This window comes from Ursus americanus, chromosome 9, assembly GCF_024610735.1.
Source record: "Ursus americanus isolate L20-20 chromosome 9, mUrsAme1.1.p, whole genome shotgun sequence".
NCBI lineage: Eukaryota > Metazoa > Chordata > Mammalia > Carnivora > Ursidae > Ursus > Ursus americanus.
Genome location: NC_142135.1, coordinates 36,298,955 through 36,325,620, shown reverse-complemented (window position 1 = coordinate 36,325,620; position 26,666 = coordinate 36,298,955). Strand labels below are relative to the sequence as shown.

The 26,666-nt window shown below is 34.5% G+C and overlaps 1 protein-coding gene and 1 non-coding gene across 8 annotated transcripts in view; one reads left to right on the top strand and one right to left on the bottom strand.

The window, feature by feature from the left end:
- Positions 1-26,666, top strand: part of VPS13B (vacuolar protein sorting 13 homolog B) — a 760,370-nt gene that overhangs the window by 315,950 nt on the left and 417,754 nt on the right. For 6 of the 7 annotated variants that reach the window (XM_087864704.1, XM_087864703.1, XM_087864700.1 and 3 more), the window contains 2 exons: positions 18,133-18,242; positions 24,396-24,543. In XM_087864704.1, the coding sequence (XP_087720830.1) occupies positions 18,133-18,242; positions 24,396-24,543 (258 nt within the window). The remainder of the gene's footprint in view (positions 1-18,132; positions 18,243-24,395; positions 24,544-26,666) is intronic. The other variant, XM_087864702.1, reaches the window with a different exon arrangement.
- LOC123797990 (U6 spliceosomal RNA) lies at positions 19,016-19,121 on the bottom strand. Its single transcript, XR_006781145.1, has one exon. It is a non-coding gene; the product is annotated as a U6 spliceosomal RNA (small nuclear RNA).

Genomic DNA, 26,666 nt, shown 5'->3' with positions numbered 1-26,666 from the left:
ATGAACATGTGATCATGCCTGGAACTCCTATTTTGTTTCTGATTTGATGTGATTGGTATGGCTGTGATCGTATGAACCAACCCAGCCCAAGGAGATTTATTTATAAGACTTGTATTGAAGTTCCTGGGAAAGAGAAACTACTGTTGTGTTTTCAAGTGAGTGGGTTATACTCTTGAAACTTATTGTGGCCATTTGCCACTGTTTATGTGTTTACATGAGAATAGTGAAACCAATTTAGAAGAAAGAGAACCAATAGAAATAAAACCTCAGTAAAAAGACTTCTGTTATATGCATAAAGCCAAATGGATTTTAAAAGCTTGATTTGATCAGCATTTGGTGCTTTGGACCATTCTCTTGAAAGTCCTGAAGAAAAAGAAATAAATCTTGATATTTCTGTGTCCTGATTCTATCCTTCTGACCATTCTTTAATTTCTGTTTCACATTTCTCCTTTCTTTTGGTGTTCTGTCATTAACCGTATCATTTCCTTGATGAACAGTCTCTAGGTTATTTTTTCTCTGGCCACAGTTTTAGCTATATTTATATATATACATGTTACTTTCATTGTTTGTTATATTGTATCCTATTTAAATTCATTTCTATTTTTACTCCAAATTTGAAGCATATTATCAAGTAATTGCTTCTGGATGAAATGAAGTTATATTTTATAGTAAGTGCTTGAAAGATTAAAGATAAATGTAATAATTTATCGTATATTCATTCATTAAATTCAGTATTTTGTGTGTCCCAGACACTGTCCTTAGCATTGGATATATGTAAACAGTAGAGATGGTCTGTGATCTCATGAGACTACATACCATCTGAGGAGGTAAATAATGAGTAAACAAAAATTTATGTGATCATATATATTAAATAATAAGAAACAATGATACTATGATGAAAATTACTGTGGAAAAGCCTAATCTGATAGGTTGTTCAGAGACAGGCAGGCCTCCATGTGGTTAGCAGAGAGATGACTGAAGGGACAGTGAAGAATTTGACGTGTTCAAAGATAGCTGGCATATACTCACTATTGGGAGAGTCAGAGATGTGACTGAAGAGAGGTGAGAGATTGGGCATGGCTTGTAGGTTATGTTGTTCAGACTTAATGTAGAGGGGTTTGGGAAGGCAGTATTTAAGCAGAGAAATAACAAAATCTACTTTATCACCTAAACACATGAAATATGTAGATGTTTAGATATACTGTTTTAAATTGTTATTGTAAAAGTAATTAAATCTTCACTAAATAGAATGGAAAGTTTAGAAAGTAGAAGAAAAAATTAACCTATCACCCAGTCACAAACCATTAAAATTTTTTTTACGTACATTCTTCTAGTTTTATCCCAATTTATTTTACCTGTTATTAAATTGCATTTAAAATTTATGTCATAAGAATGTTTCCATTATCACATAATCTTCATAAACCATGATTTTAAAGATTATACTGTGTACTGTTTTGTCACTTGACTACATCAAAGTTTGCTTAACCATTCCTCATTGTTGGAGATATAGATTGTTTCAAATATTTCCATTATAAATAACTATATATGAAATTCTTAATATTAATTCCTGTATTTCCCAAGCATAGATTTCTGGAAATGGAAATAATTAGTTAAAAGGTACTAAGTTTTTATTACTAAATTCATATGCAAAACTGTAATTTAAACTACTACCAACAATATGTTACCAGAGTTTCTGAACTTTTTCTTAAGGGCCTAGATAGTGCATATTTTAGGCTTTTAGGCTCTATGATGTCTCTAGCAACTACTTAGTTCTCTTGTTTTAGTGCAAAAGCAGCCATAGGCAATATGTAAATAAATGGGCATGGCTATGTTCCAAAATACTTTACTTAAAAATTTTACAAGAATATCTCATAATCTATGGATTGAAGCCTGAGCTATCTGTTATACCGTATCTTGCCAGTATTTGGATTTAACCTTTTATCGTATGTCTAGGAGTTACAGAATTAGATAAATTTTTGCAAACTTTATAATACTTTTAAATCACACCACTCAAAGCTGTTTTTGTGTTGTAAAGTAATAAGGTACTTTGAAATTAATGTGCTTTATAATTGTGATTGGTTTTAATAGCTATAGCAATAATTCATTAATTTTCCTCATGTTCTATATTTTTTATACTTGTCCCATATTAATCTTTGATGTTCTGGAAGACTCTAATCCAATTTAGACTACCCAAATGGTAATGACTTTTATAATACTCTTTTAATGGTTGCAAGAATAGATTTGATTTAATACTGGAATGTTGTTCAGAAACCAGAACTCTAATTTTGTTACTAATCGTCACAACAGGTAAGCTTTGTAACCTTAAAACCTTTGTATAAGACTTATTGTGGCCTGCTCTTCAAATTTACGTGTATTTTTTTTTTCTTATTAGTTTCAGGGTAGAATTTAGTGACTCATCAGTTGCATATAACACCCAGTGCTCATTACATCAAGTGCCTTCCTTAATGTCCATCACCCATTTCCTCCATCCCCCTACCCCTCTCCCTCCAGCAACTCTCAGTTTAAGAGTCTCTTAGTTTGCCTCCTTGTCTGTTTTCATTTTATTTTATTTTTGTTCCCTTTCCCTGTGTTCATCCGTTTTGTTTCATTAATTACACATGTGAGTGAAATCATATGGCATTTGTCTCTGACTTATTTTAGCATAATACCCTCTAGTTCCATCCCCATTATTGCAAATGTCAAGATTTCATTCTTTTTGGTGGTTGAGTAATATTCCATTGTGTATATACACCACATCTTCTTTATTCATTCATTTGTTATTGGACATCTGGGCTCTTTCCATAGTTTGGCTCTTGTGGACATTGCTGCTATAAACATTGGGGTGCAGGTGCCCCTTCAAATCACTGTGTATCCTTTGGGTATATACCTTGTAGTGCACTTGCTGGGTCATAGGGTAGTTCTGTTTTTTAACTTTTTGAGGAATCTCCATACTGCTTTCCAGAGTGTCTGCACGAGCTTGCATTCCCACCAACAGTGTAAGAGGCTTCCCCTTTCTCTGCATCCTCGCCAACATCTGTTGTTTCCTGAGTTGTTAATTTTATCCGTTCTGACTGGTGTGAGGTAGTATCTCATTTTGGTTTTGATTTGTATTTCCCTGATGATGAGTAATGTTGAGCATTTTTTCACATGTCCGTTAGCCATTTTTATGTCTTCCTTGGAGAAATGTCTGTTCATGTCTTCTGCCCATTTCTTGCCTGGATTTTTTGTTTTTTTGGGGTGTTGAATTGGTAAGTTCTTTATAGATTTTGGATACTAGCCCTTTATCTGATATGTCATTTGCAGATATCTTCTCCCATTCTGTAGATTGCCTTTTAGTTTTCTTGACTGTTTCTTTTGCTGTTCCAAAGCTTTTTATCCTGATGAAGTCTCAATAGTTCATTTTTGCTTTTGTTTCCCTTGCTTTTGGAGACATGTCTAGCAGGAAGTTGCTGTGGCCAAGGTCAAAGAGGTTGCTGCCTGTGTTCTCCTCTAGGACAAATTTACATGTATCTTAAAGTGTTTTATTTTATGCCTGTATTACAGATGTAAAAACTGGAACCATGGTCAGGTAGAATAAAGCATTGGCATGTTTCAGAGACCTGCTATTCTTTATGGTGTTCTACATGGTGTAAATAGAATAAGATTCTAAATGACCATCAAGTACTCTAAAAGTGTTTTTGGAAAATAGTAAGTAGGCTAAGTTAAAACATGCAGAATTATTTTTGCCTTAGCCATCAGATGTCCCCCTACCCTCCCCAAGACAAGTCAAATTAGGGGAAAAAGTCATTTTAGTCACAGGTTACTTAGTGAAAACAAATATTGGGGAGTTTTTATTTGGTTAGTTTTGATACATACAGAAAAACAATTTACTAAAATTTTTTTTAATGTTGGGACTTGGTGATCATAGGGTTCCTTTTTTTTTAATATTTCTTTTTTTTTTTTAAAGATTTTATTTATTTATTTGACAGAGAGAAAGAGAGGCAGGCAGAGGGAGAGGGAGAAGTAGGCTCCCGCTGAGCAGAAAGCCTGATGTGGGGCTCGATTCCAGGATCCTGGGATCATGACCCGAGCCAAAGGCAGACACTTAACCACTGAGCCACCCTGGCGTCCCGATCCCAGGGTTCTTGTATTAAAAAGCAGCTTGAATTTCTGAGAAATTGAAAGAAATAACTTGGCTGGAAAAGGATGAATGATGGAATGGAGGGCTGTATTTTGGACTTAGAAATGTTAGAAATTTATCATATGATTTATGCAATGAGATTTTAGATGAAATGAGAAGTAATGATGTTAAGTACTCGGAAAATACATGCTTATCTGGTCTTGATCAAAAAAGTATTGCTTTTAATTTCCAAGTTAATATTTATTATTATAAATAAAAATTTTAGTATTCAAGGATTTTATAATTAAATCAAAATGTACACTCTGTCTCCTAGCTAGTCTGTTGAGTACTACCATGATTTCAAGAGTCCTTTCCAACTTCTACTGGTACATGGAATTTAAAAACTACTGACACCATCTAGTGTGGATGACTCTGAAGATTATTCCAGTTCATTTGAAGAATCATTATAATAACAAGCATGTATTTGTTTATTTATTTTTTAAAAAGGTGTTATTTATTTGGGAAAGAGAGAGAGCAGGAGAGCACGTGAGTGGAGGGGTAGGGGCAGAGGTAGAGAAGCAGACTCGCCGCTGAGCATGGAGCCCTCTGAGGGACTTGATCTCAGGTACCTGAGATCAAGACCTGAGCCAAAACCAAGAGTTAGACGCTTAACTGACTGACCCACCCAGGTGCCCCAATAACAAGCATTTTTGAGCTTCTTGCTGGAATCTATAAAAAGAAATACAACAATATGATCTTTCACTCTGTTTGCTTAAAATTTAAGCCAGATGTGGATAGCTTCCCATAGTCAGCCAAATTAAAATGCTTAAAATCAGTATAATATATATTAAGTATTTAGAATTAAACATGATCAGAGATATCTGTATTGGCTTTAAATTATTAAACCGTACTAATACTCTTTTATTCCAAATTATTATATGTCAATTCATATTTTATGCATCATTAATTCAGAAGGTAATTATCATGTTTATATTGGCTTTATAATGCTCATAGCTATTACATGCTAATACAATTCAGATATATGTTGGAGTTTTGGGTCTGTTTATAAAAGAGATGAAGAAATATTTGAAATTAATAAAACTATTGTAATATTGGACAACAAAAGATTTTACTGAGGTGTATGAGTGAATTGATGATATATTTTATAATTATATCTTGATTAATAATCTATAGTTTGATTAGATTGTCCTGTAAGACTAAGTTCAGTTTAAATTGAAGAGTTGGTTTCAGAAGTTACTGTTTAGTTATAGGATTGTAGATTTGTTCATACTGATTTGGGGCAGGATCACTGTGAAGGGATTCTGCATGATGAAAAAACGTGAATAAAGAACACTGACAAATTGCAGATAAATAGAAGAGAGACTTTTATGAGATCTGATAGTTTTCCTAATGGTTTTTACTTGTGATGATTCAAATTTTGGCTTCTGTTTCTTCTCTGAACCAAAGTTTTCACTGAAATTCAAAACTGACCAGGAAAAATGTTGGTGTAGTTTCTTGGTTTTAGAATATAAATCATATAATAATCTATTATTAAATCATGAAGTGATATGTTTGTTCTATCTTGGTTTGTATACAGCATGGTTCATGGAGTTGCAGATCTTTTCTACAGTATATTACTTGTGTATTGCCCCACATACATTCAGATATACCACTATTGTATGTTTAAATAAACATGTATATTATATATTTTATGTTTAAACCCACATACACGTGTATATAACACCTGAAATTTCTGTGCAGTATACTTGTGTCTGCACTTTGCTTTTTTCAATTTATTTTATTTTATCTTTTAAGTTTTTGTTTTAATCACGCAGTACTCATCATGACAAGTATCCTCCTTAATCCCCATCACCTATTTAACTCATTTCTCACCTACCTCCCCTCTGGTCACCATCATTTTGTTTTCTATAGTTATGAGTCTGTTTCTTGGTTTGTCTCTCTTTTGTCCTTTGCTCCTTTGGTTTCTTAAATTCTACATGTGAGTGAGATCATATGTTGTCTTTCTCTGACTGACTTATTTCGTTTAGCATTATACTGTCTAGTTCCACCTATGTCATTGCACATGGCAAGATTTCATTCTTTTTATGGCTCAGTAGTATTCCCTTGTATGTAAATGTACCACATTTTCTTTATTCATCAACTGGTGGACACAGGCTGCTTGCATGTCTTGGCTATTGTAAATAATGCGACTATAAGCAGGGGTATATGTATCTCTTTAAATTAATGTTTTTGTGTTCTTTGGGCAAATACTCAGTAGTGTGATTACTGGATCATAGGATAGTTCTATTTTTAACCTTTTAAGGAACCTCCATACTGTTTTCCACAGTGGCTGCATCAGTTTGCACTCCCACCAACAGTGCACAAGGGGTCCCTTGTCTCTACGTCCTGTTGTTTCTTGTGTTCTTGATTTCAGCCATTCTGACAGCTGTGAGGTGATATCTCAGTGTAGTTTGATTTGTATTTCCCTGATGATAAGTGATGTTGAACATCTTTTCATGTGTTTATTGGCCATCTGGGTGTCTTCTTTGGAGAAATATCTGTTCATATCCTTTGCCCATTTTTAATTGGATTATTTGTATTTTGAGTGTTGAGTTTTTTAAGTTCTTTATATATTTTGGATATTAACCCTTTATCAGATATGTCATTTGCAAATATCTTCTCCCATTCTGTAGGCTCCCTTTTAGTTTTGTTGATTGTTTCTTTCGCTGTGCAGAATCTTTTTATTTTGTAGTCCCAATAGTTTATTTTTTGCTTTTGTTTCCCTTACCTCAGGATACATATCCAGAAAATTGTTGCTATGACCAATGTCAGAGAAATTGGTGTCTGTGCTCTCTTATAGGAGTTTTATGGTTTCAGATCTCACATTTAGGTCTTTAATTCTTTCCTGCTTTGTCAAAGATTAATTGACCATATAATTGTGGGTTTACTTCTGGATTTTCAGTTCTGTTCCATTAATCTATGTGTCTGTTTTTGTGCCAGTACCATACTGTTTTGATTTCTGCAGTTTTGTAAATATAACTTGAAGTCCGGAATTGTGATGCCTCCAGCTTTGCTTTTTTTTTTTCAAGGCTGCTTTGGCTCTTTAGGGTCTTTTGTGGTTCCACACAAATTTTAGGACTATTCTAGTTCTGTGAAAAATGTTCTGGTATTATATATATATAATACCAGATTTTATATATCTATATATATAGATATATATATCATATATATAGATATATATATCATATATATATCATATCTATATCTATATATAATATACATGGTCTATAATCATCTTTATGGTTTTAGAGTTTTATGTCTTGAATGTGAAGATAGAGGAGAAAACTTTGAAATATCACAAATTATTAATTGCTGACACAGTTTGAGATTACTATTAAATCTCTTTTGTCCATTACTTGCCAATTGAGAAATAAGACACATGAGTCAGATAGAAGGAAACCAGTTATTAACTTAATGTCTGATAAAATTGATTAACATTTGATCTGGAGAGAATAAAAAGAACAGTAGGAGAAATAAAAACACACAGTCTTGATGAAATCCAATTCTTCTACCTTCTCTGTACCTGACCTGGACTGAAGAAAAACATGCAACAGGATGAGCTGACTCACTTTGAATTTATGACCAAGGAATACAGATAGCTTCTTCATGTGGTAAAGTGATAGCATGTGTCTCTGTTTCACACATTAGGCTGTTGCCTAAAGCACTCATAACCTGCCCTGCCATCCTTGTTCTGAAATGATGACATTCTTATTTACTGAGAAAGCTGAATTGAGTCAGTGGCTGAAATGAGCTCTGTATTCTCAGTGTTGTACTTGGCCAGAGAATAGAAAGATCAGTGGTGGTAGGAAGTCTTAATGGTGGAAGCTAATTTGAATCAAAGGGTGCATGAAATTTGGATAAATGGAAAGAAGAAAGTACATATGTACATAAATACATGCTTAATAAATATTTTTGTATGATATGAATTGGACTTAATGGTAAAATTGGCAAGTTTAGAGAACAGTGACAGAATGTACGATAAACTGAAAAATAAGACAAATGCATTATTACACTATTTTACTTCCAAGTTACCACCATCTTGTTCTTTCTGCTCTCTGGGCATAATTTTAGTTAGTTCTTTGTGTAATTCGAACCCCACATTGCATTGTTATTATTCCTACTCCAAATAGTCGTGAGTGTTTTAAAGGAGATTTAAAGATACATGCATGCGTATCTGTATATAAATACAACTTAACTGTATGTATAAGTAAAAATAGCATATTTTTTCAGTGGTCCTCTTTGTTTACATATTTAGTCTTTCTGGTGTTCTTCATTTCTTTTCTAGAATTGAATTTCTATCTGGTATATTTCCTTTTATTCTAAGCACTTCCGTTAATTTCTAGTAGCACAAGTTGTTTTGTTTTTTTTTTTTTAAAGATTTTATTTATTTATGTGACAGAGAGACAGCCAGCGAGAGAGGGAACACAACAGGGGAGAGGGAGAGGAAGAAGCAGGCCCCCAGCCAAGGAGCCCGATGTGGGACTCGATCCCGGAACGCCAGGATCACGCCCTGAGCCGAAGGCAGACGCTTAGCGACTGCGCTACCCAGGCGCCCCTCTAGTAGCACAAGTTTTTAAGAGACAAATTGTTTTTGTTGTTTTGTTTTGTCTTCATTTTTAAAGCATATTTTCAGCAGGTATATAAACCTAGTTGTCTTTTCTTATTTTGGCACTTGAAAGATACCATTCTATTATCTTTGTGTTGCCATTATTTCTGATGTGGAGTTATCCTCATCATAGTTCCCGTATATATTTTTTTTCCTGAGTGATTTCAAATTTTTTTTCTGTCTTTGGTTTCTTGCAGTTTGATCGTGATGTGTCTAGATTTTTTCTTTTTAATTATTCCTTGGAGTTTGCTTGTTTTTTTTTTTAATGTGCTAGTTGATATTGTTTATGAGTTTTTTTTATTAAAGATTTTATTATTTATTTGAGAGAGAGAGAGACAGCCAGCAGGAGAGGGAACACAGCAGGGGGAGTGGGAGAGGAAGAAGCAGGCTCCCAGCAGAGGAGCCCAATGCAGGGCTTGATCCCAGGACTCTGGGATCACGCCCTGAGCCGAAGGCAGACGCTTAACTACTGAGCCACCCAGGCGCCCCTGTTTATGAGTTTTGAAAAGAAATTTTCAAAGAATTCTTCACCTCCAGTATTATATTTTAAATTCTAATATTTCTATTTGTCTCTTTTTAATAGTTTCTTTCTCTCTACTGCAGCTCCCCTTTAGTTCGTGCATACAATCTACCTTTTTCACTATATTCTTTAACATGTTTATCAGAATTGTTTTAAAATCCTTGAGAATTCCAGTATTTATGCTACCTTTTGAACTTGGGCTATTGACTCTTTTCTTTTTTGATAATGAGTTATTTCTTTTTCTTTTACTGTGCTTCATATTTTTTTAAATGAATGTCAAATGTTGTGTATAAAAAGAATAATATTGTGTGTGGTAGAAAAATGTTTATGCCCATAAAAGAACATGCCTCTTCTGTCATGTAGTTAGTATAGTTGAGTTGTGTCTGGTTTCTGCTTTCTTCCCCCCCGCCCTTCTTTCTATTTTATTTATTTATTTATTTTTTTAAAAAGATTTTATTTATTTATTTGACAGAGATAGAGACAGCCAGCGAGAGAGGGAACACAAGCAGGGGAAGTGGGAGAGGAAGAAGCAGGCCCACAGCAGAGGAGCCTGACGTGGGGCTCGATCACGTAACGCCGGGATCACGCCCTGAGCCGAAGGCAGACGCTTAACCGCTGTGCCACCCAGGCGCCCCCTCTTTCTCTTTATTTTTAAATTTTTATTATTGAAGAGTAGTTGACATACATTGTTATTTACAGGTGCATAACATAGTGGTTCAACAGTTGCATACATTACAGTGCTTACCATGTTAAGTGTAGTTACCATCTGTCACCTTATAACATTACTAAAATAATAATTGACTATATTCTCTATGCTCTGTGTTCTTTGTTTTTATTCTGTATTTGAGCTGGGTTGGTTCTTGCTTTACTTATATTGAGTTCACCGTAGGCTTCACAGCTTTTGAGAGCAGGATCAGAATCTTTTTTTCAGTATGGTTTGTGATTTTTCTCTCAGTTCTTCTTGCCTATGCACAGACCTAACATGCCTTGTTCACTTATCCTTACAGGGGATCTATCTTAGTTCCTCTTTTCTTCTAGTCACAGATAGCCCTGGTTGGTGCTCACTGAAAAGTTCAGAATGACTGTGGGATTTCCTTTAGTTCTCCTTCTCTGCTGTCAGAAGTCATCCGGCTCCATGTGCCTGCTTGTTAGTGGGTCTTCCTCATTTCTCCAATCCCGTGTCCTGCCATTCTCATGAGTATTTGGTGGAGGTTTGTTGAAAAGAGATGTCAGGTGGGTACACTCCTTTTGTGTCTAGTATTTTCAGGGATTCTAAATTGTCGTGCCAGTCCCCAAACTCATCTTTAAACATTTGTTAAAATTTCTCTTGTTTTCTTCTTAACAATTTGTTTCTTATTACTATGCCAAAAGTGAAATCCACTATTCATTCCTTCCTGCCTATGGCCTTTCACTTTTATGATTTTTGTTCATACAGGGGTTTTTTTTGCAAACCCTGCTGTCTGGTGAATGTTGAAAAGCTCTGATAGGTTGAAAAGCATTATATGGCTTGTTTTGTTATGATGGGATAGAGTTCTTCTGTGATTTTCTGTATCCTACGGGAAGGCGTGATAATTGTTAATTAAGTAACATGAGCTACCATACTCACATACCGAAAAGTCTTATGGTTCAGTTATACTAACCTTGACAGTTACCTTGGATAAAGTTACCATTGGTTGGCAGCTCATCCCTGTTCTGTCATTTCTTGCCTGTGATTACTCTATCTTGCCTTTATTCTCCACCCATGTTTTTGATTCTTTCTTTTTTGTTTACTTAACAGACCAAAATTCTTTTTTTTTTTTTTTAAGATTTTATTTATTTATGTGACAGAGAGACAGCCAGTGAGAGAGGGAACACAGCGGGGGAGTGGGAGAGGAAGAAGCAGGCTCCCAGTGGAGGAGCCCGATGTGGGACTCCATCCCGGAACGCCGGGATCACGCTGAGCCGAAGGCAGACGCTTAACCACTGCGCTACCCAGGCGCCCCAGGCCAAAATTCTTGAAATTAGTCTTAAAAATAAGAGTAGCAAGTAATTTTCTTTTTTTAAAGATTTTATTTATTTATTTGACAGAGAGAGAGAGACAGCCAACAAGGGAGGGAACACAAGCAGGGGGAGTGGGAGAGGAAGAAGCAGGCTCCTAGTGGAGCAGGGAGCCCGATATGGGGCTCAATCCCAGGACCCCAGGATCAGGCCCTGAGTCGAAGGCAGACGCTTAACGACTGAGCCACCCAGGCACCCCAGCAAGTAATTTCTTAAGACTCTACAATTCTAAAATGCCCTTAATTGACTATAGCTACATGATAGAAACGTAGTGAGTTTTAGCCAGTGAAGCTTAGATGAAGGTGAATATGTCTTTTTTTTTTTTGTCTCATTCATTGGTTTAACATTAAATGCAGGCTACTTGTCCCCTTTTATACCTTGATATTTTACAAGACCATCTCATTGGCTGACAGTGTTTCTATAGCTGACAAGAAACATGTATATTTAATTGTAATCCTGTGCACCTTTGGTCTCTCACTCTTTTTTCTTTCTCATTCTTTGGCTTAGGATGTAACTGAAATGACAGTGGTGCCTTGGTTTAACGAATTTGTGAAGCCTGAGTGGAATGTGCATAAATGAGCCATTTTGGCAGTGAGCAGAGAAATAAAGCACACTTTTCTCATTAGTTGTCTTCCAGGCTAAAATTAAACAGAATAACTTATTGCCAAATTTTAGTGATTTATGGTGGATCTGGTCTGAGTAAACTCAGGATCAGACTAGGTGTCTGTGCACTTACTTGTCAGAACTTGTGTGTTATTTTTATTTTATTTTATTTTATTTTTTTTTTAAAGATTTTATTTATTTATTTGACAGAGATAGCCAGTGAGAGAGGGAACACAAGCAGGGGGCGTGGGAGAGGAAGAAGCAGGCTCCTAGCAGAGGAGCCTGATGTGGGGCTAGATCCCAGAACGCTGGGATCACGCCCTGAGCCGAAGGTGGACGCTTAACAACTGCGCCACCCAGGCACCCCTTGTGTGTTATTTTTAAAGGCGAGGTCTCGTGACTTGAGTATAATATGAAAATATCCCTTTAAATTTAAAATAACTTTATCTCTATAATTTCATCTAAACTGATGTTAAATTAATAGATTATTCTCTTCTATCACCTATTTAACATTCACAGAGGTCCAGCCTGGCTGTGTATCATTCAGTCATCTCTGATATAATGTAATCATACCACTTTTATGAACATATGTTAAAGTATTTTTTTAACTTCTTCTTTATAATAAAATAAGGCTTTTAAGGTTAGTTTTCACATGAAAATATTTATTTGGTACATTTGTTTTCTTTTTCCTTTCTATAAAATCTCAATTAAAAAGGAATGCTACTATGATAATTGTCTTTCTCTGCTTGACTTATTTCAGTTAGCAAGGAGGACAACGTATTGCATGGTGCACTGGGTGTTATACGCAACTAATGAATCATCGAACTGTACATCAAAAACCAGGGATGTACTGTATGGTGACTAATATAATATAATAAAAAAATTATTATAAAAAAAAAAGGAATGCTACTAATTCACTGAGAAAGTTTTTTAAAAAATTTACTCAACACATTTAATTTTTGACACATCTGAAAAGACTTTTAAAATAACTTGCCCAGTATGGAGAATGCCTGTAATTTTCTCATTTACTTTTGTCCTTTGAAGTTCGCATACTATTAAATTTATAAACTGCTTTGTTTATATAGGATTTGTGGGTGTATTTTTCATCATAATTTGAAAGTTCATGTTTATTTTGAGAACATGTATGTAGTGAGTTTTGTCTGCACGGCTTGAAAAAGATTTCTTTGTCTTTGCATCTCTTGATAGTCTCTCTGTGATGCACATCACATTGTAATGTTAATAAATAATAAAAAATGATTTCTTTCCCCCAAAAAATTAAAATTAAAAAAAAGTTTGTATGGGCCTTGTACCTGAGATGCATAATAAACAGAACACAGTGCATACAAAAGAATATATGTAACATATATGTAAATTTTGAAGTAAAATCATATACTCAATTCCATTTATTTTTTCTAAGAAGTTAATTGTCAGTTTATTTGTGCTGTTAATCCCCAGGTGATCATTCTTGCTGTTCGGGGTGTTTTTCTTAAATCTACTTTTCTCCTCAGTGTTTGTAGCTTCTTTCTAACTTCTTTAATAAAATATGTTTGTGTTACTTTTTTTAAGTTTTTATTTAATTTCCACTTAGTTAACATGCAGTGTAATACTAGTTTCAGGTATACAATTTAGTGTTTCAGCAATTCCATACAACACTGGGTGTTCATCACAGGTGTACCCCTTAATCCTCATCACCTATTTCACCCATCCCTTCACCCACCTCCCCTCTGGTAACCATCAATTTGTTCTCTGTAGTTAAGAGTCTGTTTCTTGGTTTGCCTCTCTCTCTCTCTTTTTTGCCTTATGCTCATTTGTTTCTTAAATTCTACGTGTGAGTTTAATCATATGGTGTTTGTCTTTCTCTGATTTACTTCACTTAGCATAATACTCTCTAGCAAATGGCAAGATTTCATTCCTTTTTATGGCTAAGTAATATTCCTGTAATATTCCTTTTATGGCTGAGTGATAGTCCACAACCACATCTTCTTTATCCATTCATCAGTCCGTGTACATTTAGGCTGTTTCCGTAATTTGGCTATTGTTGATAATGCTGCTATAAATTTTGGGGTGCCTGTATCCCTTCAAATTAGTATTTTTATATCATTTGGGTAAATACCTAGTGGTGAAATTGCTGGGTCATAGGATAGTTTGTTCTATATTTAACTTTTTGAGGATCCTTCATACTGTTTTCCAGAGTGGCTGCACCAGTTTGCATTCCTACCAACAGTGCAAGAAGGTTCCCCTTTCTCCGCATCCATGCCAACACCTTATTTCTTGTGTTGTTTATTTTAGTTACTTTCACAGGTGTTAGGTGGTATCTTATTGTAGTTCTGAAATGCATTTATTTTTAATTATATATTTTGGTTTTATTGGGCTTCTTGGGTTTGAGGCTTACTGTCTTTCAACAATTTTGTAAAATTCTCAGCTATTATATTTTTAACAATATTGCCTCTTCCCCATTTTTTGGTATCTCCCTCTGGAATCTAATTAGATATATGTTTGGTCTTCTTACTCTGCTCATATCCCTTAACCTCATTTTAATAATTGTCTTTCATATGCCATTCTAAATGAACTCATGTGCTTCCTCCATTTCACTTTTTTCTCTTCAACTATAGCTTAATCTGCTCTTTAACTTGCCCAATGAGTTTTTTACACCAACAATTAACTATGTCATTTTTATAATTTCCATTTTTCTTTAAAATATGTCCTTTCCTGATACTTTCTCATTGTTTGATATTCTGCATGATACCATACTTGTGTTTTCTAAACAATTTATACATAGGCGTTTATTTTCTATATTCGAATATCTCTAGTACATGAAAGTATAAATTTGTTGTTTGTTGCTTTTTCTGACTTTGTCACAGTGGCTTGCTTTCTGTAGTGCTTGCTGATTTTTGTTAAGAGAACCATTCACAGATCATAATTTGTGGTAACTACATGACAGTGAATTGGAGACTTTTCAAACAGAAAGTTTTATTGTGCTTTTTGCTAGTGGCTAGAGAGACACTCCTTGGCAAGAAAATCTAAGTCTCATCTACCTCTCTTTTCTCCTGACCCCGGTTTGAGATTCCTAATTATATTTTCCCCCATGGCAACTTTCCTTTTTTGTTAATGTGCCCTTTTCAAGAGGTAACACGTCTCAGATCTTTTCAATGATTATTTTGGTGTTTACTTCCATATTTTTAAATAATATGACCTTTCTTGCTCTTGGTCACTTTAGAGCAAAATTTATTGATGTCTTACAGTGAAAAATTATATTTGGCCAACTTTTACTCTCCTGCTTACATCATGCATTCCTCTTACATATACCTACTCTTAAAATTGTTATATCATGTTTGATTTATCAATGCATCTATTTTTCAGAATTTATGTGTTTCTGTTTATAAGTATTATTCATGGTACAGTCATGTTGTATGCTATGATAAGTTATCATTTCCTTTATAGCATGTGTTTTTCCTGTGTTTAATAATTGTGTTTTATTGTTCTTCCAGGGGCGCCTGGGTGGCTCAGTTGGTTAAGGGTTCGACTCTTGATTTCGGCTGAGGTCATGGTCTCAGGGTCGTGAGATTGAGCTCTGCATCCAGCTTTGTGCTGAGTGCGGAGCCTGCCTGGGGTTCTCACTCTCCCTCTACCTCTGCCCTTTCCCCTGCTCGCTCTGTCTCTCAAAAATAAATAATAAATGTATCTTAAATATTTTTATTACATTTTTCATGTACCTGTCACTAATTTACTGTTGTCATTTTGAGGATTCCTGTCACTTTTCTCCTGTGTTGGATCTTTTGTCTCCTAGACCCCACGTTCTTTCTTGTCACAATTGCCTTTGTGGAACACATTTCTTTTTGTTAAATATGTATTATTTGTGGTGTCTTTAGTATTTACATGATATTAATTATAAAACAAATTATATTACAGTGGGCTTATGTGGCAGGAAACATTTCATAGTAATTTAAATCTAACTGTAATGTCCTTTCTTCATATGGAATTTAGAATAGTCTTTTAACTTTTAAGACTGAATTATATATTCTTGAATTTAAAATTTTAAAACTCTCCATTTAAATGTATGCAAAAGAGGTTAATAATTTTTATGCATTCTATTACAGGAAAATATGTATATAAATTCTGTTTTCTAATTGACCTCAGTTATGGCTCCCCTTTTCCAGTCATCCTGTATTTAGCTACTCCTGTTCATTCCTTCCTGATATGTATTTGAGTGAACCATTGCTCAGGAGCACACACATTGTTACATGGAAGTGGGGGGGATTGATTGCTCTTGTCTCGGAGTGCTGCCCAAGAATCCACACTGAAGATTCGGAAGCACTGAAAAGTGGAATAGGAATACACATGACAGTTTCTGATTGTTTGAAAAATATATGCAAAAGTTTTTAAAAGGGGGATTTTTCTTTTGCTTACTCCCCTCTATCTTTCTATCTCAATCTCTGTGTGGTTCACTTTCATAGGTGTTGGTACTAATAGTCATTGTATTGTTTAGATAATCTGCAATATTATAGAACGAATGGGCTTTTGCATCTAACCCAAGTACTCATCTACCCTTTTTTTTAAGATTCTCTATTCCTACCATATGGCTGTTACTTTTCTAGATAACTGGAGATATAGTTGAGAGCAACATTGACAAATACCTCTTACTTGATACTCCATATATCCCCGTAGAGCTAATAATATTTTATCAAAAAATACATGTAGAAAAGCAAAAATGTATTTATGGAATGCACATCACCTGAATGTAAATTACAAATGGGATATTATGCTTTAGTTAAGTCTGATGTGAGTTGCTTTTTATTGGAGAGGAACTGAAATGCTTTCCTAGAATGGAATTGCAACTTGTTACAATTCAGCTTTGTGTTTTATGTCAGAATTTTAGCCTACGTTTCATCTAGGCAGATCTCTCTCTTGCTTCTGAACGTTTAAAGCTGTAATTTGCAGTGATTTTTTGAATGGTTATTATAATCCTTCCTTTCACATTTTGAATTAAGTTTGTAATATAAACAAAAAAGGGAGATAATATTCTATTCTCATGACCAATGTAGAAATTGCTTTTTGCCTAAAAAATAAAACTTCTTATTATTAAAGATATATTCACTTAAAATTTTTTTAATTTAAATTCAATTTAGTTAACATATACTGTATTATTAGTTTCAAGGGTAGAATTCAGTGATTCATCAACTGCATCGATGAGCACACCCTGTACTCATTACTTCCAGTGCCCTCCTTAATGTCCATCACCCAGTTGCCCACATCGTCTATCCGCCCCCCCACCCCTCTCCCCTCCAGCAGCCCTCAGTTTGTTTCCTATGATTAAGAGTCTCTTATGGTTTGCTTCCCTCTCTGTTTTTATCTTATTTTATTTTTCCTTCTCTTCCCCTATGTTCATCTCTTTTTGTTTCTTAAATTCCACGTATGAGTGAAATCATATGGTAGACATAATCACTTTTAATGAGATAATTCATTTTCCATAAAATTCATTATTTTTAAAGTGCATAATTTAATGGTTTTCAGTGTATTTGCAAAGCTGTGCAGCAATCACCATTTTCTAATTCTGGAATGTTTTAATAACTCCGCAAAGAACCACTCTCTATTAGCAATTACTTTCCATTCTTCACCCCCCCCCCCCCCCCGAGCACTGGCATCCGCTAATCTCACCTTTTTTCTGTGTGGTTTTTGCCTCTTCTAGGCATTTCATGTAAGTGGAATCATCCAGTATGTGGTAATCTGTGACTGGCTTCTTTCACTTAACATGTCTTCAAGGTGGTGTAGCATGAATCAGTACTTTATTCCTTGTGTTGGACAAATAATTTTCCATTATATGGCTATACCACATTTTGTTTATCCATTCAACCATTCATGGACATTTGTGTCATTCCCACCTTTTGGCTATTATGAATCCTGCTTTGAAAAGCTGGGTACAAGATTTTGAGTAGACATGTGATTCTAGTTCTCTTGGTATATGCTTAGGAATAAAATTGTTGGGTCATATATATTTTGCTTCTTGAGGAAATGCCAAACTGTTTTGGAAAGTATTTGCATCATTTTATGCTCCCACCAGCAGTATATGAGGGCTTGAATTCCTCCATGTTTTTGTCAGCCCTTGTTAATTTGTCTTTTTCGTTATAGCTGTCCTACTTGGTGTGAAGTGATATAAAGCTTACTATTTTGTATGAGGAATTAACACAATTTAAAATCTTGATTTTTCAGGTGCTGTACTTCTTTGTAGTGTACAAGGAGTAGCAGTTAATATTGACCCTGTCTTATACACCTGGCTCATTTATCAGCCGCAGAAACGAACCAGTAGACATATGCAGCAGGTGAGAAATTTTTATAATTTATTCTCTTAGTGAATAAAACTTTTTCTCAGTCATTTGTTAGAGTTATATATTGTCTGAATTGATTTTTTTTTTAATGAATGTACCACAATTCCTTTGTCCTCGACTCTACCCCTTTCAAGCAATTCTATTCCTTCATTTCTAAACAGGAAATTACAGCTCAAATAGAGTTTCATTTACTGTTGAGGTGGATTTCTATGCAATTGCTGGTAAAGCAGAGACACTGGAGAGACTAGTTTAGATGGTCCTATTTTATTGGCTTGTTTTCCCTCATAGTGCCTAGATGTTTGTTCTGAGTGCCTGATGCATAAGAATTGCATAGTAAATGTTAGCTTTTGTTTTTATTATCTCTGTATTTCCTCTTCATCTTTAGGTTTACTCAACAAGTATTCATTGAGTGCCAAACACCTGGATGGGGATGGTTGATATAAGAGTTGGGATGTATGCTTATTTTTTAAAAGGGGGTAAATTACAAAGTAAAAAGTAGCAACTTGTAGTTTCTGGAATTCTTAAATGTAATTCTCTAGGTCATGATGCTTAAATGGAATTCTTACAGACGGGTTTTATTATTCCCATTTTAAAAATGAAGAAACTGATGTTCATGGACATTTACCTACCTATTGTCACCTGTGGTAAATGGCAGAACTAAATGTTTTTCAGGCCAAATGTATGCTATCTTGCATTGCATTTTCCTGTTGACTTAATTGTAATTTTATAATATTCTAATTGGAATAGCTTTGTATCTTTTTTTTTTTTTTAATATGGAACATTTCTTGAATTTGCTTGTCACCCTTGCCCAGGGGCCATGCTAATCTTCTCTGTATTGTTCCAGTTTCAGTATATGTGCTGTCAAAGTGAGACTTGCATCTTTTTTCTGAAGTAACTTAAAGCTAGTTGATAGAAAAATACACAATTTTATGATTAAATAAGATAATAAAAATTTGAATATTTCAACCCATGTCTCAAGGAGCATCCTTTGAAGGATTTTCTTCACCTTGTCTTAATTTCATTTGAAACTACAGCTTCCATTCCCCAGTTTCATTCTTCTTTTTATCAAACAGAGAACATGAGGCACTGTGCTAGATACTGGGGCTACAGAGATAAAAGTTAATTTTAATTTTAATTTAATTTTATTTTTTAAAGATTTTATTTATTTATTTGACACAGAGACAGCAAGTGAGAGAGAGACAAGCAGGAGGAGTGGGAGAGGAAGAAGCAGGCTCCCAGCAGAGGGGCCTGAGGTGGGGCTCGATCCCAGAACGTCAGGATCACGCCCTGAGCCGAAGGCAGACGCTTAACGACTGAGCCACCCAGGCGCCCCATAAAAGTTAATTTTTAATATATCCCTTCCTCTAGAGGTATTTACTGTATTTAAGAATATGAAGGAATATAGTAATGCCATTTTTAGAAATGATATGTTCGATTCATACAGGATTATGTGGAAAAAGATAAAGAATAGTTCTCACAGGCAGGTGAGGTTGTTAAAAGGAGAAATTAAGGCAGTTGAGCTGAGCATCACAGGACTAAACCAGACAGAGAAGTTTGCTCTAGACTCAACTGTGTGAGCAGAGAAAAAAAAAAAAAGCACTAACTTGGTAAGAAAGGGACCTTCAGTGTTTCCAGACCAGAGCCAGTTGTTCTTACAGAGACTGGTAGGAATTGGAAGCCAGTTCATAAAAGACTTTTTTTGTAATACAGAATGTTTGTGACTTCATTGTGAAGGGTAAAGAAGAACTATAGGAACCTGATATAAAGAGATTTGAATTTTAGGAAGTTTACTCTAATGGCATGTTGAATAAAACTCAAGATGAAGAGAAAATACAGAGATAATAAAAATGAAAGCAAACATTTACTATGCAGTTTTTATGCATCACATACTCAGAATGAACATCTAGGCACTATGAGGGAAAAGAGGCCAGTAAAAAATAGGACTACCTAAACTAGTCTCTCCAGTGTCTGCTTTACCAGCAATTGTGTAGAAGTCCACCTTAATAGTCAATGACATTGTCAGGGAGCATTTGAGAAATATTTTAGGTGTAAGTTCTTTTAATTGAGTTATAATTGACATTTTAGTTTTCAGGCGTAGAACATGATATTTGTGTATATTGTGAAATTATCACCACAATAAGTAGTTAACATCCATCACTACAGACAGTTGCAATTTATTTCCGTGTGATGAGAACTTTTAAGATCTACTCTCTTAGCAACTTTTAAATATACAATATGGTACTATTAACTGTAGTCCTATTGCTGTACATCATATCTCATAATTTATTTGTTTTTTAAGTGGGAGGTTGTACCTTTTGACCCCATTCACCTCCCCTGCCCCCGTGAGTTTGTTTGTTTGTTTAAATATACTACATATAAGTGAAATCATATGGCATTTTTCTTTCTGTGACTTATTTCACTTAGCCTAATTGCCTGATTATGTCCATCCATGTTGTCACAGATAAGAAGACTTCCTTCTTTTTTATGGCTGAATAATATCCCGTTGTACTGTAAATTCTCATTGGTTATTTTATAAATGATGCAATTATGTCCAGTACACTACAGAGATCCCTGAAGGTCAAATAATGTTCCAGCATCTTTTTTTTTGTTGTTGTTCTAGCATCTTAAGTAGATTGATTCATTTGATTGATACCAAGCACCTTTAAAGATTTTGATATTAATTTTATTTTTATTATATTGTTTTATAACTATTTAAAATTAAATGTAAGTACATATTTAAAATATATTTTTCTAAGTTCAAAAATAATAGTTTTATTTAAACTAATAAATACGCATAATCCTACTCATCCCGAGTTACAAATATTGGGATAAATACCTTCATAGCTAAATCTTTGAGTTTTTTTGAAGTATTCACTTAGAATATATTTTTGAAAGTGTAATTAATAGTTAAAGGCATGTATTGGGGGGCCCGGGTGGCTCAGTCGGTTAAGTGTCTGCCTTTGCCTCAGGTCATGATCTTGGGTTCCTGGGATTGAGCCCCGGGTCGGGCTCCCTACTCAGCAGGGAGTCTGCTTCTCCCTCTGCCTCTACCTCTTCCCCCTCACTCGTGCTTTCTTTCTCTCTCTCTCTCTCAAATAGATACAATCTTTAAAAAATGAAAGGCATGTATTTTAGCATACTTTGAGACTTACCTTCCAGATTTGGTTAGAGTTTACATTTTCACCAGCACTTCACAGTATTACTATTTTACTATGGTTCATCATATCTCAAAAATATACTTTTAGAAATATCCTTAACCTACCCTTTTATTCTTACTTTTTTTCTTAACATAGGTAATTAAGAGAATAGTATAATTGATCCCTATGACCGTATCACCCAGCTTTAATAATTACCAATTCATGACTACTCATCTGCACTTTTAAAACTCTGTTGGGTGAAAAAATGCCAATATTCAGTAGTGGTGAAAATTTAGAAAATGAATTAACTCATACTACTGTTATGAGTGAAAATTGTTGAATTGGCAGTATCCAGTAAAATTGAAAATGAGCATAGCCTCTAACCCCCAAATCCCACTTTTTGATGAAGATATGCTCTTAACAGATATACTCATAGGACCCTAAAGAGTCATGGATAAGCCTCTTATTGCAGTATTTATTGCAGTCATGTAAAATTGGAGACAACTTGAATGACTGTAAGAAAGTGGATAAATAAAGCATGACATACTCACATGATATGATAATTTATTAGTAGAAATTATATGATAGGTCTTAATATGGATGTCTCAAATTGTACCTAATGCAAAAACCAATTTTCTAAGGATATATGCAACATAAGAGCATTTATGTATATTTTCCCAAAACTACCTATAGAAATAAATAAATGGTGAAATAAATGGCATGTATGAGTGTGTGTAAGTAAAGATAGTTGTAAAACATGAATTTTAAGAGTTATATCAGTATCGTAATAGTGGTTGATTCTGGGAGGAATGGGCAGGTGGTTAGCCGTTAGACGGATTTTAGCCTTATCTGTAATATTTCATTGGTCTCTTAAAAAAAAAAGAAATATGATAAAAATGTAAATAACCAGTAACTATTGGATATAATGAGAATGTGGATGTTGTTTTTTTCTTTATAATTTTCTATATTTTTACATTTATTAAATTTAATAAAGAGGGAGAATTTTATAGGAAGAACAACAAGAGCTTTTGGGTATTTTGAGATCATGGGATATTGATGCATCAAGGATAGGAGAAATCTGGGGCTAGCACACAACTGGTATTTGAGGGACTATCTAGTACCAGAAGGTAAAAGCATATTAGTAGAAAAATGGAAGGTTGCTAAAAATAAATATTGTTTATTTTGATATTTTTGACTGGGATAGCCGTATTTCCAGAAATGTGGAGGAAATCAAATCATCTCACTCTATATCCAGTATCTCTTCATGCCTGACATGTAGTATCTATATTAATAATCATTCAGCAAATATTTATGGAGAGTCTTTTGGACACCGTTGTAGGTATTTGGCATATGGTTCTGTATAAGACGTATCGGAGCCTGCTGTCTTGTTAGGAAGGGTTTTGTTAGGGCTTTTAATGTATCCTTGCCTTTGTGAAAATGCACCCAGTTTCAGCCACCAAAAGGAAGGATTTTTTTGTTTGTTTTTGGGTATTACCAATATTATGGCTTTTATGACTCTCATCTTTTAGCTATTTTGCTTGAATTAAATATCACACTCTGCAGAACATAATTTTTCTCTAATACATTAATTTGAATTTGAGCATGGCTGTAATTTTTTGGAGTACTTGGTCATATTCCAGGTTTATGAATGATGGCCAAGAAATTCAAGGGATTATGGAATCACTAAATACTAGAACATAAAAGGGCTTTTAAATAGACATCTCCACTCCTGTACTTCATAGTTGAGGAATTTTAAATGCATCAGAACTTAACAACATGTTGAATATTTCTCATCTAGGTTTTAAAATACTGTTTCTTATTCAGATTTGTATAAATATTATCAGTTTTACTTCTTAATATGAAAGCAGGTACTGTACATTGTGTGATGTTTCCCACAAATATATTTAATCTTTCCATTTTCTCATCAGATTTCTTGTCCTTTTACTCAGCTTAAGTAGCAACTTGAAAATAGTTTGCCTTTTTCCCTCTATCTCATAACTTGATTGATTATATTAACATAGATAATGTACCTATACTCTGATTGGAATATTTTTATAATCTAATTAATAATAAATACATAATAAAAGTTGGGTGAGGCTCAAAGTTGGATCTTTAAAAATGTGGTGGTTGTGCTGGTGAGAGTAACCTGAGACCACATTGCCCCTCGACCAGCCCCTGCGGAGTTACATCTGATGCAGCTGTATTACAGTTATCAGCTGTTGTTGCCCACGCTGCAATTTCCTTCTCAATTTGTGGCTAAAACCCAACATTTGGTGATTGTTTTCCACCCAGTTCAACACTGATCTTTGATCCTGCAGCAAACTTAAAAAATACCTGTTTTTTCTTTTTTGCCAAAAATCTGACAAGATTGTATTGGGCGTCATCAGCAGTAACATCAGACTTTATTTCAGTGAATAAAGATGAAACAGCTGCTTTATTGTCCAATTCAGCACTCATGCATTCAATATAGGATCGTAATGTGTTCCAGCTTTCTCTAACTATGGATACTTTTCTATGCTTTTTAAATATGCTGTGTATATCACTTTGTCAGACAAAATGTAGAGATTTTCAGCAGTTCTTTATTAAGTTGAACTATAACATGTAATTAATCACTTTATAGAAGTATGTCCCTAAAGTATCATTTGATAAGGAAACTTGTTTTCTGGTAATTATAGTTTTCAAAGCTAATTGTAGTTTTGATTTGCCCTTACCATATTATCTTTATGCTTCTGACTGAAATTTATTTTAAATTCCATTTATTTCCATGCTGTCTTAATTTTCACACAGAATTGTAATTTCGCACTGAAACTACTAAGTGTCCCTGTGTGAATTTGTGTATAAGAGGGACAGACGAAGAGAGGGGGAAGAACTGAGAGAGCTACAGATTGACTGATTTAAGTCAGTAAAGCTTCAACACCACTTATGAAGGATTTTCCTCGATGTCGCCATGTTTAACCTTCACTGCTTAAGAAATAGTAAATAATTGAATGTTTCATTTGCCTCTCTCCAGCAGCCTGTCGTAGCTGTTCCTCTGGTTATGCCAATTAGCAGAAGGAAAGAGGATGAGTTGTCTGTTGGAAGTGCACCCCTGGCAAAGCAGCAATCATATCAGGCCTCTGAATATGCCAGCAGCCCTATAAAAACAAAAACAATAACAGGTATGTGTCAAAAATTCTAAAGGGTCTGTGATTTTTACCCTAACTCTAAGCTAATAAGTTATGAAGTTATCTGGGCCACAATTTCATGAGTGCTGGCCAAAGACATGAGACTCCTGGAATGAAGACAAAGGACTTTAATATCTTACAGCATTAGCAGTAACCCAGGGTATTAGTATTTTCTTGTGTCCCTGCCCTAAGCCTCATTCCCACAGGGTGGTACCAGGAAGGTCAGATATTACCTGTACACAATGGATTATGTTAGAGGAGAGGAACCCTCACTTAGGGAACCTGAACTTGTTATAATTGGTAGAAAACATGCCTGCCATTTTCTCTGGAGGGAGGCACTATTTGTAACTTGCAACCTGAAGCCTTTGCTCAAAAGAATAATATCTCTGTCTTTTCAGGCTGTATGTTGTACAAATATCCTTGAAAACACAACTGGGCACAAAGGCACTCACTGCCTCTACTTTTAAGATTTGCAAAAACACTAGAGAACCATAGAGAACTGTCTCCCAATAGTATGTTCTTTCTTAAAGTAAATTCTTGCAAAACACAGTATATCTCAATTTTCTCACTCTCCCTTCTCTCACTTTCTCAGCTAGATCATCTCTGCAAATATAAAACATAAATATTCTTCCATGAGACAATTTTTAAATCCCCATTCGTGTAATAATAAAAAAAGTACTTTTTGATTGCATTTAAGTGGTATTTTCCTCATTAACTTGAAATGTTTGTGATGATAGGTCACCTATCTTCAGGAGATTTTATGTTTTTCCTTAGTTGCTAAGCTTTATTTCATATGACTCCTGTATTCCGAACTGTATTGGAAAAGGTTTTATATTTTTGATAAATTAAAAATCACTATTGAATGTCTATAAATAGGCAAAACTCTGTTGTGATATTGAGTGTAGATACATTAATAAGACATGGTCCACACCCTTAAGGAATTTAAAATATCATAAATCAAACTAATATTTATAGTTTAGAGGAAGAGTACTATTTTCTGACCATATTTAACAACAACAATAAAATGGTAACATGCATTTTTGTGGAGTTTTATGCCTGTTATTTTACTTCTCCTAAAGTATCGATGTTGTGTTTATTTTGTGAAACTATTAGACTTCCACCTGTCAGCATCCACAAACCTTTTACTCTGTTGAGATTTGCTTTATCAAATGACAGAAATGCCAATGCTTAGTTTTTGTAACAGAGGAAGCTGATCTGTAACTTAAGCATTGAATTTTTAATACAGAATTAGGTATTATTTCCTTCAGATACTATGCTAAGTTTTATACTTTAGATCTCCTGAACTGTTAATTTATATAAAGGTTTGTAGATATCACCTTTTTTTGTAGGAGGGTGGAGGGACAAAGGGAGAGGGAAAGAGACAGTCTTAAGCAGGCTTCATGCCCAGCACGAAGGAGCCCCGACTCAGGGCTAGTTCTCATGACCCCGAGGTTATGACCTGAGCTGAAATCAAGAGTCTGATGCCTAACAGACTGAGCCACCCAGGCGTCCTATATAATTATCACCTCTTGATAATATAAATAAAATGTCTACTAAAGAATCATTTGATAAAAGTAAATTTAATCTTGTATTCATATTAACCACATATTCTGACCTCCTGCTTACTGTTTAGTTGTGTTCTTTAAATCACATTTGGTAACTGATTTAAAATAATTGTTATGGATGAATATAGGTGAGAGAAAATGCTTAGATTTAAAGGAAATTACATGACACAGAGCTCTATAGAAATTATGGTCATAGACATTTATTCTTTATGGTTTGTGCATCTTCCTTCTTGAATGCTCATTATTTTTACTTCTCTGGAAGCCTTGGTGGTAGTGCTCTCTTGAGAATGCTCTGTGCTAACCATTTTCTTTAGTTAGGATTAAGTTTCAAAAACTTCAGTTCTATTTTTAGTTAGAGCACTGTTCCTCTTTCAGTTTTAATTTAAAAATGTTTTATGAGTCCTTCGTATCTACTTCTAAGTGAAGTTACCACTGTTGAACGCATTATTTACATTGCATCATAAACTGTATGAATTTGGTAATGCATTCATAGCCTTTTACACATCTTGTTTGTTTTTTCAGTATTACTATCTTAACCTTTAAATTGTATAG